This window comes from Echinops telfairi, unplaced genomic scaffold (assembly GCF_000313985.2).
Source record: "Echinops telfairi isolate 266 unplaced genomic scaffold, ASM31398v2 ScPeMD7_7417;HRSCAF=8455, whole genome shotgun sequence".
NCBI classification, from domain to species: domain Eukaryota; kingdom Metazoa; phylum Chordata; class Mammalia; order Afrosoricida; family Tenrecidae; genus Echinops; species Echinops telfairi.
Genome location: NW_022111317.1, coordinates 5,864,274 through 5,880,927, shown reverse-complemented (window position 1 = coordinate 5,880,927; position 16,654 = coordinate 5,864,274). Strand labels below are relative to the sequence as shown.

The 16,654-nt window shown below is 64.1% G+C and overlaps 1 protein-coding gene across 1 annotated transcript in view; it reads right to left on the bottom strand.

Annotated features, from left to right (window-relative positions):
- Positions 1-852: 852 nt before the first annotated feature.
- EHD1 (EH domain containing 1) overlaps positions 853-16,654 on the bottom strand; it is a 21,032-nt gene continuing 5,230 nt past the window's right edge. Inside the window, exons 2-5 of the mRNA XM_004713519.2 lie at positions 13,687-13,886; positions 4,033-4,445; positions 1,865-2,029; positions 853-1,581 (exon numbers count right to left, since the gene is read on the bottom strand). Coding sequence (XP_004713576.2) covers positions 1,057-1,581; positions 1,865-2,029; positions 4,033-4,445; positions 13,687-13,886 — 1,303 coding nt within the window. The 3' untranslated portion in view covers positions 853-1,056. The remainder of the gene's footprint in view (positions 1,582-1,864; positions 2,030-4,032; positions 4,446-13,686; positions 13,887-16,654) is intronic.

The window sequence follows — 16,654 nt, the reverse complement described above, 5'->3', positions numbered from 1 at the left end:
CTGGGGGTGGGGAGGCCGGTTCACCTGCTCTGGGCCCAGTGCAGTGACCGTGGCGGGGGTCCTGATGCCGGGCCAGTGCTGGCAACGCTTGGCTGCTCAGCCTAGGGGCGGTGCTCGGGACACCCATGTCCCCTGCCACCCTCCTGTGCCCCAGGGGTTGGGAGGGGGCAAGAGGGAGTGCTGGGGCAGCCCTGGACCACCCCCCTGCCCCGGCTCAGTTGGAGGGAACCTAGCTAGTTCCAGTAGATTGGGATCCCGAAGGCTGGGCTGGGACCCTATGGATCGACAGGCCGAGGCAGGAGCGGGGAGAGCCCCCTCCCCAGCAGGAAACACAGCTCTGGGGTCCTGGGCAGGGCAGGGAGGGGGCCTCATTTGACCGACCGGCTCCCAGATGGAGACGGGATGGGGCACAGGCATCACAGCTTCTGACAAGGAGCCGGGTGCTCCTGGACAAGCCCATCAAGTATGAAAGGCCTCCCTTAGGGGAGCAGCATCTAGCTTATACCTTTTCCTGGAAGACAGCTCCTCACACACCCTACCCTTGAGCCCCAGCGAGGGGGCTGGGCCTTGCTTGTGTGATGTGAGTGGGGAGAGGCTCTGGGGGCAGGGCAAGAGAGCCGAGGCTGGGGTCTGCTGGGGGGCAAAGGCACGAGTATGAACTTCATCCAGACCCCAGGGCAAAAGAGGCCACCCTCGGCTCAGGTGGCCTGGATGCTCCTGTGTTGGTGGCAGCCGGCCAACCAGGCCTGGGTCTGCACAGCCAGGTGGGGGATGGGTGGACGGAGGTGCGTCGGGGGACAGGGGAGGCGGGGCTGCCAGACAGAGGAGGAGGCAAGAGTGAGTACTGCCTCCAACATTATATACGTCATATATTAAAAATATCCGCAGTTCCCGTGCACACAGTCCCACCCTCCACTCGAGGTCAGCCTGGCGCCCGGCGCTGGCCGGGGACAGCCTACGACAGAGATGGCGGCGCTGCTGGAGAAGAGCGGAGGCGGCTCAGTCTTTATGGACCTCGGACATGGCGACCACCCGCCCCACGCCGGCCCCGGGGCGTCACTCGTGCCTCCGCTTGGAGGGCGGGACCAGGTGCGGGGGCAGCTCGGCGGGCAGCTCGTGGCCCTCCAGCTTGACCCTGATGAGGTGGTTGGCGAGCGCGAACTCCTCGTCATCCAGCAGCCCGTCCTTGTCCACGTCGGCCAGCTTCCAGATCTTGCCCAGCACGGTGTTGGGCAGCTTGGACTTGACCATCTCCTTCTTGGCGTTGGCACCCGTGATCTTGCCGTTGACGGGCGACAGGGTGTAGAAGATCTCGTCGTAGGTGGGCTTGTCCTTGCCCACCACCCACTCCACGTCGTCGATGCCCTCACCGGCGCCCTCGCCGTAGCCATGCCCAAAGGGCCCGTTCATGGTGCCGTCGAAGGCGCCACCCTTGACGACCTGCGAGGGCGCCTGGGCCTCCTCCTGGCGCACCATCACCATCAGCCGGGCGATGTCGTTGGCCAGCATGTCGTCCACCGTGTCCAGCAGCTTGGGCTTCAGGGCCTGGAACTTGCTGAAGTCCTGGGTCTGGAGCAGCTCCTGCAGGGGAGGGAGGGGCAGAGGAAGAAGGGCTGGGTGGGGTGGCCCCTCCCTCCAGAACCCCCACCAGGGGTGGGGGGGTCTAGGCCCGCTCCACTGCCCACCCCTGCTGGCAATGGCGGCCTGGCCTGGGCATCCCTGCGGCTCAGGCTTCCTGGCAGGCTGGGGGAGCGTGATGCTACGGCGTGCCTGGCACGCCCGGCCCTCCCCACACTCGGCATGAGTCACCCGTTCCCCTCGGTCCAGTCACTGTGGCTCCCTCGGGCGGGGCCGGCGGGCGGACCTGCATCTTGCGGAGGCTGGGGAAGTCGCCCGGGGAGATCTGGTGCTCCCGCTCGATCTTCTGGTAGATCTCGCCCAGGTTGTTCACCAGCTCCTTCTTCTTGCTCTCCTTCCCGAAGACGTTGGGCATCTCCTTCTTCAGCGAGCTGATGATGTAGGCGTGCACCTGGGGACAGGGGAGGTCTCAGGCTGCCCCACAACGAAGCCCTTTGGGCCCCGCCGGGCAGTGCGCTCTGCTGGGGAGCAAGGATGGGGGCAGTGGCCCCAGGCCCCTGCAGCGCCATCTTGGACGATTCACAGGGACAGCTCGGCAGCAGGCATGCCTGCTGACCGGGCGAGGCTGCTTGTTGAGGACCACAGGCGCTCCCAGACACCCTGAGACCGCCCTGGCCCTCAACCCGGCAGCCTCCAAGGCGGAGTCTGTCTGGAAGCCGACCGGTGGATTCAAACCACCCTCCTCAGGCTTGCGACTGTGCTGCATCGCTGGGCCACCAGGGCTCCAGCTGCCCCCAGGTGGACCAGTCACCCTTCACCGGACCCTGTAGGGCCAGGTCCGGGTGCCATCTGAAGGCTGAGGCCCAGAGAGGGCAGCGACTTGCCCCAGAAGCAGATGAGCCAGGGCCCTAAGGGGTCCATCTGGCCTGCAGTATCCAGAGCATGGTCCTCTGCCCCGGCGGTCCCCCTATTCCTGTCCATGCAGGCGGCAGGCACACGTCCCCGCAGGGGCCTCTGGACTCTCTCAGGGACCACAACTCCACGTCTGCTGCCGAGTCACCCACAGCCCTTGGCTCAGCCAAAGCCACCCCTGCCCAGGAAGATCAAGGGCTTCTCAGGGGCTGGTGGCAGGGGGAGGCACTCACTCTACAAAGAGCAAGCAGGGGGCCAACGTGGGGACCAGGGGCTTTCCAGCTAGTGTGCCAACTCAGCCGGCCAAGGCTGTGAGCAAGCTGGGTGAGGCCCGACCTCAGGGTAGCAGCTGCCCTGCCGGGCCTCGCCAGTCCCGTCACACCAGCCTTCTCAGACCCTGGGGGAGGGGCTCAGGTGGGGCCTGAGAACATGCTTCAGGCCCCATCTAGGGAGAGGCTGCATGGTTGCAAGGGGTGAAGGGTTGGCTCTCCTATAGGCCACAAGCACCCAAAGGTTACCCACTGGTCCCCAAGATGGGTAGGGGTACCTGGGCTGGAGCCTGGGTCAGGCACTGGGGCCCGGTGCTCTGCCTCGGTCCCCTTAACTATCCTCCACCTCCCGAGACCCACCCCCACCCCGTGTTCCTATCGCTCGCTCTGCCCAGTAAGCCAACACCAGCCCCCGGTGGAGGTCCCGGCTGACAGCACAGCCTGTAAGCAGAGAGGGTGCTGAGTCCAGGAACAGGCCACCTCATGAGGACCCCACCTGTGCTGACAGCATGGCACCTGCAGAAGGGTCGGGCCCGGGCTGGGTGGTTTCCTGGCTCTTCAGGGTCTAGGTCCCAGGCCACTCCCTGCAGCTCCACCCCACCTCGTCTGCAAAGGCCCAGTGTCCTGGTGGCATTTGGCACCACCATGGAGCCCCGCCCCCTCCAGGGTCCCCCTCGAGTCCTCAGCCCAGCCCGAGGCAGAAGTCACGGCCCTCAGGTGCTGGCACATGATGGGGAGGGCCTCCCAGGCGTCCCGAGGCCACCCCCCACCCCCCACCGCTTCTTCCTCCTCCTGCCCCAGCAGTTCAACCATCTGGCCCCATAGGAGCCGCCTCCGGCCTGGGGACCACCCACTGAAGGCAGCTCCCCAGCCCTGCAGCCCAGCTTTATTGCTCTGTTGACCGTTGTTCTATCCTCCTCGTTAAGACTGACGAAAGCCAGGAGGAGGGGGACTTGTGTGTCACCCCCCATGACCTCCCTAATCTCCAGCCCCAGGCCGGCACACTCAGGGCTCCACCATCCCTGCTGCAGGCAAAGCTGGGGACGTGGAGCCAGGCCAAAGCCCCGCCCGGCTCCCTGGCTTCAGCGTAACTAACTTCTGCTTTCTGTTTCCCTACTGTCAGCACAGGGGAGCCTCTTCCGTGGAAGTCACTGAGGGGAGGCGGGCAGGGCGTCCAGGAAATCACAGAGCGGAGACGCAGTCAAGTGACCACCACCACATAGAGCCCAGCCCCTGGCGGTCAACGTGGTCCGGCCCCCAGAGGCCTGCCTACCTTGGCCAGCCGCGCCCGCTTGATGAGGTCGTTGAGCTTGCGCAGGGCGGCGTTGCGGGGCAGGGACTGGATGTCCTTGAAGAGGTCCTGCTCCTCGGCCTCGAAGAGCTTGCGGTTGTCGGCGATGAGCAGCGGCTGGGCCCAGAAGGAGCCGATGTAGACGCGGACCACCTCGGGCGTGTTGATGATCTTGCCCAGGGACCACATGAGGGCCCCGTAGACGCGCATCAGCTGCTGCGTCTCGATCTGGTCGGCCTTGTTCAGCACCACGCGGATCTTGTCCTCGTGGTTCTTCAGCGCCTTGATGACCTCCGAGAACTCGTCGGAGATGTCCAGCTTGTGGGCGTCGAACAGCAGGATGATGCGGTCCACGCGCTCGGCGAACCACTCCAGGACGGCCGCAAAGTCGTACCCTGCGGGGCAGGATGGGCCTGGGTGCTCGGGCGTCCACCTTGGCCTCCAGCCCTCTTGTCAACTTCCCCAAGGCACCCATCTGGCCAGCACCTGGGCAGAGCCCCCAGGGCAGTCCCTTGTCCAGAAAGCCGGGCATGGACAGGCACCACAGCAGCAACCCTCGAGTCCACGTGTGCACGCCCGCCTGCCGCGGGGGGACAAAGCACTGCCCAGGGACCACGAGGGCCGGATTCTGCATGGGCCTCACTTACTCTCCACAGCAGCCTGCGGCCAAATGTGCGCTCAGCGATAAAGGTGGACGGGAGCCCAGCCGAGCGCACGTGGACTGTGGACGGCTGCTTTCGCTGTGACGGCAGTGCCGAGCTGCTGCAGCAGGGACAGCAGCTCCCTCCCTGACCCTGCCCCGCAGCAGGGTGCACTGTGCACACCCCCAGCCCAAGGAGCCCTGCAAACCCCGTCCTTCTCCACGTCGCCAAGACAGCTCTGCCACGGAGCTGCTGGGCGAGACTAACCTAAGCTCCAAACTCCGCTCTGTGCTGCTTCCCACCAACTGAGGGAGCCCCACTTTCTGGGGCAGACCCCGAATCACACCCTCCCTTCAAGAAAGGGCTCTCTGGTGTTAGCAGGACTCATGCCCCCGCCCCCACCCCGAGACTGCATGTCTTTCACCCTGGGATGCAGACGTGACAACAGAGCTGGAGCAACCGCTGCGGCCGGTCCACAGGCGGGAGCTGCCGGTCCACGCAGCCGTGGACCCTGTCTGCTACTGTTTGAGGGCTGAGTCTGGCAGCAGCCGAGGCGCCCTGTGGCATGTTGCGCCTACGCTGGGCCGCACGCATGGCAGGCAGTTCAGGCTCACCAGCTGCTCTGTGGGAGGACAAGGCTCTCTGCGGTCACAAAGGCTCCAGCCTCAGACGCCCACAGGGGCAGTTCTACCTGCCCTACAGGGTCCTACGGGTCAGAAGGAGCTCGATGGCAGTGGGAGTTCTCAGAGCAGCTTAGTGTGTGTCCTGTCGACACCCGTGCCTCTCCCAGGCCCAGGGAGTGAGTCCGAGCAGTTGTTCCTACAGAGAACAGCCTGGGTCAGCAGGGCCCGGCGGCTGACAGACCAACACCAAACGCGCTCCCGCTCAGCACCTGGAAGCCCCCACCCCCACCCCCCAGGCTGGAGCAGTGGGCACGTGCCCTCTGGGGAGCAAAGCAGAGCAGGCGCAGGCACGGCATCGAGGATAAGCTGGGTGACTGCTGGCAGGGCTGAGCCTTGGGGGGATGGGTGCTGGAGGAGGCAGACAGGCCCTGGGTGCTGTCTGGCCGAGCCCTCTGGCCGGATATGTCACTGGTGGCGCAGGCTTTCCAGGCGTGTCCCCTCCGGTGCCCTGGAGCCCGATCCCAATCGTGTCTGAGGCTTGGTGAGTAGCGAACACCGTCTGCTCAGAGGGCGAGCACCCCTCTCTGGGCCTCGCTCCAGGCGCAGGCTGGGTGGGCGCCTGCACTGCCCTCCGGAGCTCGTGTGACCCCAGGTTCCCATCGTCACTCTGCGCGACATGTTCTTACCTGTGGAGGAGGAGCTCGCTGCCAAGCACCTGTGGGAAAATTCCCTGTGAACCTCTAATCCCGCAGACTTTGTGCAACTCCCTTGTCCATGTGGCCGCCTGTGCCTGACTGGATTCTATGACCTACACGTACCTGCCTCTCACGCCTGAGCACGTGTATGTACCTATGTGTACCTGCCTCCTTCGCCTGAGCACGTATGTACCTATGTGTACCTGAGCACGAGTATGTACCTGCCTCCCTTACCTGAGCACGTCTATGTACCTACACGTACCTGCCTCCCGCACCTGAGCATACACAATGCACCTATGTATACCTGTTGGTGTGACCATGACACTCGCAGAGATAAAGGGACTGGTGACCCTGCCCTGAGTGCTATGCTGGCCGGGCCAGAGGATGAGACAAGGTAGTGTCAGGTTCCAGGCATGCAGTCACCGGCCCAGCCCAGAGGCATGAGGGGGGCCCCTGAGCAGGCAGTCCGGCCACTGACAGGCCCTGGTGCTGGCTCCCATGCAGAGGATTCTAATCGGGCCCCCACTAGAGCAGCCATGTGATGGCACCCCTCCTCACTGCTGTGGAGCTGCCCCAGCTGTGGGGACCCCACGTGTGTCAGAGTAGACCGTGCTCCAGGGGCTTCGGTGACCTCTGGGCAGCAGGCAGCCAGACCTGTCTTCCTGGGCCTGTCTGACCCACCAACCTCGTCAGCAGCTGCGGCCTCCGCTATCTGTGCTGCCCGGTGTCGGGTTGGGTCCCCGCACTCTCCTCAGGGACTGGAGCCTGCACTCAGCCCGCGCACGGCCGGGCCGGCCGAGCGCAGTGCTCACAGACCCATCCAGCAGCCTATTCCTGGGCCAGTGCCAACAAACACGGCAGCGGCCGGCTCCCAAACGCAGGGCCACGAGGGACACTCGGACTAGGTCATGTGCGAGGGTCCCAGGACACGGGGAGGAGGAGCTGGGGTGGGGGGGCGAGCAGGGTGGAGTATGGAACCTGGGGACTTTCCCAAAGCCCAGCTGTGGCCTTTTAAGGCGGCTCTGAGAAAGCATGACTCAGGGGCAAAGCACTCCTCGCTCAGCAGAAAGAACGGGGCTCACTTCCCCTGGGCAGAGCTGGCTGGGACCTCAGCCACCACGAGCACACAGGGGCGGCAGCACAGCCAGAGGTGCCTCTGCGGCGCAGGGACATCCTGATGTTAGCTTTGGCCTGGGAACTGGGACATCGCATGGGGCGCCTGGGCCAGCTTCCTACTAAGCCCACCGCTGGGCCTCCCAGCCCGTGACGGCGAGGGCAAGGCAAGGGCAACCAAAAGGGGGGGCACCGTGAGTAGCCCTGAACTGCGGCCAGCCGCCTGGGCCCGAGACACTCCCTCCCACCAGCTTCTGGCAAAGGCCTCAGGCTGCCATCATCCCTTTGTCTGCAGGGCAATGACTGCCCTGTTTGTGTTTTCCCATTATGGAAACCACATGTCGGCACGGTGACAGCGGAGTACACCACAGGTCACACCTCGCGCTCACCCTGTGCCACCTCGGGCGTGGGCCTCCTGCAGTCTGAGAGGCGCCAGGTTTCCGCAGGCTCTGAGGGCTGGGCCCCAAGCAGCCCCGGGTGCAGGCAATGACATGCTCGGCCACGCTGGCCCAAGGCTCAGCCTGGAGCTCGGCGCAGGTGACAAGGACAAGGGGAGCCTGCCAAAGTCACCAGATCCAAACAGCCCCAGCAGCGTGTCTCCCACCTCCCCCGCCCCTACCTCCAACTCAGGGAGCCTTCGGACTTAGGTCAGGCTACACTGGAAGCCAAGTGGGGGCAGAAAGACGTGGCTAGCGGAACTGGGTCGGACGCCCTGAGCGCACAGCAATTCCACACCTGAAGCCGGGGCAGGGGGAGACTGTCAACTGCATGCCCCCAGGGCCACAAGCCGGCCCTGGGGGGGAAGCCCTCCGTCCAGGTCAAGACCAGAGTCCTGGACCAGTGAGGACAGAGAGAGGGAAAGAAATCAGGTCCCCATGGAGGCCGGGCCACGCCAGCTGTATCCCACCCGCTCAGGGTGGTATTTACACAGGCTTTCTGGCTCAGCCACTCTGTCTTGGCTCTACTCCCGAGCCGCCTCCTGCAGCCCCTCCGCTCCGCTCCCAGCGGCAACTCACTCTCTCCAGGTGCCGGTCGGCCAGCCGGCCGGCCCCCTGCCTCGCTGCCTTCCTGCCCGGGGTCAGGCCCGATCCCAGCACAGAGCAGGCACGGGAGCTGTTTGCACGGGTCCTGGCCCTACTCCATCGCAACCTCGGGAGCACGGGTGGTTCCAGTGCTGCCTCACACGTTCCAAAAGCTTCCAGAACATGGACAATCATGGACTTGCCTTCAGGCCACTGTGCTTTCTGCCATGCGGGCTTCAAGGGCCTGGGAGTGTCTCATGGCCCAGGAGGGCGGCATGTAGCGCCTGAGCCAGACACGAGGGCAGTCAGGGGGGGCCTTCACACAGTGTGAGACCCCGAAGCCTCCCCGGCTTTATTCACAACTGCCCGCATCGGACACAGTCCAGATGCCCTTCAGCAGGTGGTGGACAAGCCATCTTACGTCGGCAACACAACGGGATGTGGCCCCACCACACGCACTAGCGACGCCCATGAACACGTGGGCGGTGGGCCACGCCAGCACGACATGCTGCGCCCACAGGGAGACAGAGGCAGCATGTGGGGCAACCCTGTCCATGTGGCGTCCTGGAAAAGGCAGGGCTTCAGGGTGAGGGGGAAACACCCCTCGGCTGGCCACACTCGTCAGCCCCCAGGGAGCTGGACACAAGGGCTGCGCCACCCTCTGTGCACAGGGCACCTGGCGGTGACCCAGGCGTCCACAGTGGCTCCCGGTGCGGTTCTGTGCAGGGAGGTCGGACCTTTCCTCTGAGGCGCCTCGGGCCCCGTGGTGGCCGAGCACGCTCACAGCTGGCACCGCCAAGGGCGCTACGCATAACGTAGCCCCGACCTGGAGCGGAGCTTCTCCACGGGCTTCCAAGCCTGGACAGCTCTACGGAAACAGCTGAGGGGTTCACACGGCTGACCTTCCGGTCATCAGCTGAGCACTTCAACCTTAGCACCACCAGGAAACCCGGCCTACAGATAAGAAACAGAGAGGAGGAGGAGGGGGAGGGGGAGGAAGGACCATGGACCCAGGTCCACCCTGGCGGCCAGAACCTTCCCTTCTGCTCCATATCAGCCTTGGGCCCGTGTCCTCCTGTCCCAGGGCCATGGAGGGCCGGGTGGGAAATGCTTCAACAATGCCTGCCTGAGTACTGATCCACAGGCGGCGTCTGGGGCCCTGGGAGCAGGTGGGGGCGTAGGCAAGGCCTGCTTGCTTCACAGAAAGTGCCTCGGCCCCGGGGGAACACAGCATCCGGTGGCACTCGGGCCAGCTGCCACCCCGGCCGCCAACGTGCTCAAAGCCGGCGAACAGGTGCTGTGCACGCGCCGCCGCAGTCTGCTACCAGCCGCCACGCAGCCCACACCCCCACAGGACCCTCGGCGCGGGCAGGGGCTGCAGAGGGAGTTCTGAGAGGGCGGGCGAGGAGCTGAAGCCGGGAGCCCCAGCAAGTAGGTCCTGGAATTGGAAGGGAAACCCCGGCTGAGTCAACACTTCCTCTCAGCACTCTCCTCAGGATGGGAGGGGCTGCTGCTCAGAACAAGGTCTCCCTCCCAGGGGGGGTGGGGGATGGGGGTGGGGAGGTGGAGGAGAGGAGACCTCTCCTTTTCAGCATCTTCATTTTCAACTTGCTGGCAACGCTGTGACTCACTGGGCTGCACCTGGAGCCCCCCAGAGGTTCTGCACAAGCAAGGGCCGGGAGATTCTGGAGGAGGAAGAGGCGACCCTCTGGGGCGGTCCTGCCTGACCACGTGGGGCATGTGCAGTGGTGCCCAATCAGCAGCTGCCAAGGTCCACAGGCCTCAGGCAGCACCTCACTGAGTGCAGGGCCCAGCACGGCCAGTGCAGCCCCCGGCAGGCAGCCGAGGGTCTGGGGGCAGGTGTGAGCGCTAGGCTGGGACGGCTGTTCTGTCTGTCTGTCTGTAGGCTTTGGGGCGTCCTCATGCAGCTCTAGGTGAGGGCACCAGGGCATATGCAGCATCTCCTGCGGCGATAAGGCCCGGGTGGACACGGGAAGACTGTCCACAACAGAGAGCACCCACCTCTGGGTCAGTGGGCAGGAGGGGCCTCCTTTCCTAACTCTCACACACCAATGCTCCAGGGGACAGCAGCAGGGCAGGAGGGGGTCCTGGGGAGCAGCCCCCTCAGCAGGGCACCGGTGTGGGAGGGCAAATGTCTGGATGGAGGCGGGCGGGGCACAAGAAGAGGCCAGCGTGCTGCTCAAAGCCCCAGCATGGGGGTCCAGCTCTGGACACATGCCCAGGCAGCCCTTCTCAGCAGGGCAACGCGGGCTGGCCGAGGTGTCATCTGGGGCAAATGCGAGCCTTTCCTAAGTCCACTTCCACACCTGCTGAGTCGCCGCTTCCTGGCAGCTGTGCACATTACGGGGAGCTCTTCGTGGGGCCTCGGACAGCCGTCAGAAGGCCTGGGCTGGGCACCTGATCGCAGCCCCGGGGGCCAAGGCCACCTGCCCGGCCGGGCCCCCATGCCCTTTGGAATGCCCCTTATCAGTCACAGGCAGCACATACTGCGAGAGAAGCTGTCCCCAAAGGTCACTGTCCGCTGCAGACACGGGAGCGCCTTATCTTTGCAAGCTGCTCAGAGCAGCCGCCGCACGGCCGGGCCTCCTGAACCCGAAAAGCCAACCTGCTCTTGTCCAGTCTTCCATTCCAAATCATCGTGCCCCCACAGGACAGAGCAGAGCTGCCCCTGGGGGGTAGTGAGCCGGGACTGACTTGAGGGCCCTGGGTTTGGCTGTGTAAGATTCGGCGGCTCCATCTTTCCCGGGAGAACTTCTTGCACACCTCGGGGACCCCGGGAAGAAGGGAACAAAAAGCGGGATGGTGGGGGGCCCTCTGGGGTGGACGTCATGTCCACTGTGTGCAGGCAGACGGGCCCGCAGAGAGGCAGCCACTTGCCTGGGGCCTATGCTGCCCACTGGCCCCATGTCTCTGGGAGGGAAACACCTGCTTTCCACATCGTCAGTCGGCAGAGAGCCTGGAGCCACAGGCTGACTGTGGACTTCCTGTCTGTGTGTGTGTGTTTGTGTGTTGAAGGCAGTCAGGTCGTGAGGGCGGGGTCCCAGGGTGAAGCAGCACATTCCTGTCCTGTCCACTCAGCGGTCACCACCCATGTGTCCACATCCAGCACGTCTGAGGTGGCTCCTGATGATGTCTCCAAAACCTGGACACCACACCTGTGCCTTGTCCCCCCCGGCAATTGTCAGGTGCTCCGCGTCACAGAGACGCAAGCCCAGGCCTGGACAGAGAAGGCGCCTACCCGTGACCCCCCCCACGGGAAGCCCGCCACCAGTCAGCAAGGAGGCGCGCGTCTGACCAGTGGCTCCTTCCCCCAACGGGGTGTGTGCGCGAGTGCGCACGTACGCTCCTGTCTTTGGAAGTGGGGCAAGCTGGCTCCTGGGGGTTCGGAAGGCCAGGGACCTCACAGCCCTGCCCCACTCCCTCCCGCTTCCTCGCCTGTGCAGCTGAGGGGATGAGCAAGACCCGAGCTCCTGACCACTCGAGCCTGCGGAGCTCTGGGCTGGAGGCTGGAAGCCCAGTGGGGGCCCCTGCACCGCGTGGACAACAGCCGGTTCTTCAGGCCACATGGGCCACCAAATCCTAGACCCTCATCATTCTCAAATACCTCCACTCCCTGCTCCGAAGGCCAGCGGCATGCTGGGAAGAAAGTCCGCCTCTCTCTGTGGACCAGGGTCTCGTATCCCAAGATGTGGGCTCGCCGGGTCAGTGCCATACGCACAACATGCAGGTTCCACGTGGGCGCCTGTGCTTCCTGGCTGGTCTGTGGTGAGCACTGACCACATCAAAGCACCTTCCTCTGGGCCCAAAGTCCCTAGGGCAGACTCTCCAGGAAGTGAGGGAAGCACACGCGTGCTGTGCTTACTTAAGCATCTCCAACTGCTGCAGATTCATCACTTAAGCACAAGTCAGCCCAGGCTGCCCTTGCCCACGGGGTGACCACCACTGACCGGCCAGCTGGGGACCCACCCTGCGAAAGACCCCGAGCTGGTGTCTACCCGATGGAGTCAGTAGTGCCCAAGACAACGCCATAGAGCAGCGGTTCTCAACCTGTGGGTCGCGACCCCTTTGGGCGCTGAATGACCCTTTCACTGGGGTCACCCAATTCATAACAGCAGCAAAATGACAGTGATGAAGTAACGATGAAGATAAATGTTATGGTTGTGGGGGTGTCACCACAACATGAGGAGCTGTATGAAAGGGTCACGGCATGAGGAAGGTTGAGAACCGCTGCCTCCGCGGTTCTTTCGCAGGCAGCTCAAACACCAACCTGCCGCGGCTAGGTCCATGCCGGTTCATAACGGCCCTAGCTCGAGTGTCCGCAGCCACGCATCTGTTCAAGAGCGGGCCGCCTCGTCCTTCTCACTGCAAGCAGCTGGTGGGTCTGAACCGTGGAACTCGCGGTTAGGGGGCCGGGACTCCAGTGGTCCAGCCCTGCACACCCAGCGGTAGGACCGTTGCTTAATCGGGTGTCTTCCTGAAGCCAGGCAGGGTGGGGCAAGGGTCCCAGACCTGCCCCCTCCCGCTCCCAGGAAGGGGTGGAGCGAGCCTAGACCGGGAGCTGGCTGCTGCTACCCTGGGATTCCCGGGAGAGCGTTGCCTGGAAGACACAGAGCAGCAGGCGGCTCACCATCCAGAGGGCCCCTGAGCCCTCAGAGCCCCGGGAGAGGTTAGACCACTCCTGATCTCGGGCTATCGGCTCCAACCGCACAACCGGCCCTGCTGGGGGTCCAGAAGAAATTTGCAAGCGAGTCATAAATGGGCCTGGCCACTGGCTGGCCACCTATTTCATTCCCACGGTGGCAGGGCAGGACAGGACACGTGGGTCCACCTCTATCCAGCTTCCCAACACACGACATCCTCCTACCCAGTTCCGGCCCCTCCTGAACCGGCTGTGTGGTGTAGTCCAGCCCGGCGTGCCCACTCCTGCAGTGAGCCCCAGCACCCCACCGCTGGTGGCCACCATGGGGTCATGCTGCCTCACGGAGACCCCACGTGTGTAAGCAGGACCCTGCCAGGTTTTCTAGGCTGTGGCTGTGGAAGGAGAGAGACCCCCAGGCCCTGCTCCCAAGGCCCTCTGGGTGGGCTTGAGCCTCCAGCCTGGCAGCTGGCAGCCTCACATGCACCCCTTGCGCACCCAGGCCGCATGGGAAGCCTGCATCGCACACAGCACCGAGGCCTCGGTGGCCACCACACAGCACGTGTCCCCCGGCCACGCAACCTCAGACAGAGGGCTGGCTCTGCCAAGGGCTCAGGCTGGCTCCCAGCCCCATGCGCAGCTCCAGCTCGGAGCCCCTGAGCTTGCCACTGCCCTTGCCAGCGTGTCCTGGGGGCTAGGAGACTGGCAGGGTTCTCACCCCAACCACTCTTGTGAGCTCAGCCCAGGAAGCGTGGCAGGAAGGCAGCTCCTGCCCTCTGTGCCCACGTGGGCAGAAGAAAAAAGCGAGAGCCTGGGGGCAGAAACTTCAGGTCAGCATCCCAGAGCCCACTCACCCCCAACACCTGGCAGGGTGCCAGCGGTTACCTCTGCTGATGCGCTGCTTCTCCCCGGAGAGGATGCCAGGCGTGTCGATGATGCTGATGCTGTCCAGGACGGGGTTGGGCAGCTGGGCACACATGAACCTGCAGGAGCGACAGCCAGGCCACGTTATTACGGCCCTAGAGGGGACTGCCGGGCGTGTAATGCCGGCTTCTATCGACTCTTTCCTTTCTGGAAGCTCGAAGCTTAGGGGCTGTTGTCACCGTCGTGGTGGCCAAGGTGGCCAGGCCACGGGCAGACGCTCCCCACTGGGAACCCAGCCAAGAGACTGAAGGGACCCACATCAGCACTTCCCTCCTCACTCTCCCCGCAGAGGTTGAAGGGTCAGCTTCCAAGCTGCTGACTCCTTCGGTCACCGCTCAACCAGGAGGGGAAACAGCAGTGTGACATGGGGACCTTGGTATTCCATCCTGGAATTCTCAATCCTTGGCCATGTTCCCAAGAATGTACACACCCAAGAGCGATGGTCCCTTTCTGTGGCTTCCGGGGCCCAGTCCCGGGGCTCCCTTTCACTCAGCAGCTGGGGTGAAGGGCCAACAGAGGGCGGGGGAGCCCAGGGGACAGGGGAACACGCCGGACCTGTATCAACAGGGGGGATGGAAGCAGACACACAGCGCTTGAAAAGTCAAAACTGGCTGGAGCAAGAGCAAAGGCTCAGGGAGGCCAGCGTCTCGGGAGGGCCGGGCTTCACTGCGTGTGCCTGCGTCCCAGACCAAGCTCGGAACCGTCCAGGACCAGGAAGGGCTGTCCAGACCAATGGCTGGGGTTCTTTGCTGAACACACAGAAAGAGGCTCCTTGCAAAACTGAGCACGGTATTGTGGGCAGAGAAAATACTGACCCTTTCTGTCACTGTGTGCGGGCCGCAGGCTTGATGGGGCCTGGCCACCAGTGGGGAGGAAGGGAAACGAATTCATGTAGCCCGCTGGCCCCATCCCCCAAGTGACCAGTGGCCCACAGGCTGGGAATGCTGGACAGGGTGAGAGGTGCCGTATGCAAGGGCCAGTCAAGCAAAACCAGCTGACCTGTGCCCAGGGTGAGTGAACGTTGGACCCTCCCCTCCCTGGCACAGCCGCCAACAGCCACTACGAGCCAAAAATGACACCAGGGAAGAAGGCACAACAGAGGGAGCTGCAGGCCAATTGCCTCCGGCCACCCAGTGCCGTCAAAAAGCTTCCCACAGAGCCTGGCGGGAAAGGGGCTCGGGCACGGCCAGGAAACAGGAGTGAACCATGGGGACAAGTCCCATCCCATCTTCTCACTAAGGGCGCCCTGGGCTCTTCACCGACAAGTGGGTGGCACCACTTGTGCAATGAGGAGTTTTCACAAGAGGCCCTTGGGCCACCCTGCGCAGTCTTCCCCCGGCCAGCCCCAGCTGATGCTCTCTGAGAGCTGCCGCCTGGAGTTAAAGGCCGGAAAGCCAAGTTCGTGATTCAATGGGTCCCTTTAAGACTCTGGGAGCGGCTGTGTCAGCCAGAGAAAAGCCCCCTTTGTCGGCTCTCCCTCCCTCCCCGGTGGCATCAAGCACCCCACGTCCTGACACAGGACAGGCGGGAGCAACTCCCCCCCAAACCCCGGGCTAAGAAGGGGGGCCGTGGGCCATGAGGGACCCTCTGGAGATAAGCAGAGATGGGAAGGGAGGGTGACGGGGTCTGTGGTCATCTAAGTGGCTGTCGTGGGCCAAGCATCCCCGGCCTGCTCCTTTTCACGTGGAAGCAGCCGGGGGTAGTGACCGGCCACTTCCAAGCCAGATCTCTGGGGCTGCAGGGACTGCTCATGACACCTCTGCCGTCCACCAGGGTCTGGAGCTTCAGAGTCAACTGAGGGGGGAGAGGGGCGGCTGCCTAGCCGGCATCCAAGATCACCAGATTCAGAAACCGGGCCAGGCACCCTGCCTCTCTCCCTCCCCACAAGGCCTGCGCCGAAAACCCTCGGAGGTGAAGCCGGGAGACAGCTTTGGTAGCTGGAGCTCCCAGGCCCAAAGTTCGCCTTGGAAATGGACACCCTGACTAGGAATTCACAGGGCGGCCAAAGGCACCACCAAGCGTCACGGGCTCCCACAGGCTACAACTACCGGAGCCAACCAACTGCCTCGCTCCGCAGGGAGCTGGTTGTAAAACCAAGCCACTAAACCTCGCTGGCTGGTCACACACGACCCAGGCAGGCCACGCACGCCTGGATGGGGCAGAGGTAGGGAGAAGCCTCCGGCATGGACTCTGGGAGAGGTCAGCCCTGCGCCCAGCAGAGGCCTGGCCGCCTCCTTGCTCAGGGCCTGGAGCTCTTGGAGAAAGGAATGTGATCGCAGAGGGTGGAGACCTGACTCCCAGGATTCAAGGATTCTAGACTCTAGTCCAGAGTGGATGGGGGTGGGAGAGAGGGCAGGGGCTTTGGTGATGGGGGGGTGTGTGTAAGCTGGGGGTGGGGGAGTGGCCTGGGACCACTGGCTAGCAACCGAGTTCCTTTCGAGAAAGGTGGCCAGAGCAGGGCTCCCTTCCACCCGTGGCCACAGCACCCAGATGAGGGTGAGGATCCTGGAGGATGTCCCCCATCCTGAGGAGGGAGGCTACACCCCTGCAGGCCTGTAGGCTAGGGCCCCCCTAGGGCATGCCCAGAGCAGCTCAGGGCCTGCGCCCCACTGCTTGGGAGAAGGGTCTGCAGGCAGCAGTGAGAGGGCACTTCAGCTGACCCCTGAAGGCAGTCAAGCGGGGGCTGGGGAGAGCTTTGAAAGCACTGGGTGCGCCTGGCCCTGGGGAGGCAGATGACCAAGACCGGGTGCTGGTCGGAAGACAAAAAATCTGTCATCTTCCCAACGGGGGCGGCCGGCTGACTCCGCGGGAGGGGTGCCTTGGGGCTGCGGGAGAAGGGGCGCAGCGGGGTTAGGAGGTTAAACTGGTGACCTGGGCGAGTCGAAGGGTGGTCGCGGCTGCCGGCGACCCCCGTCACGGGCCTTCTGTG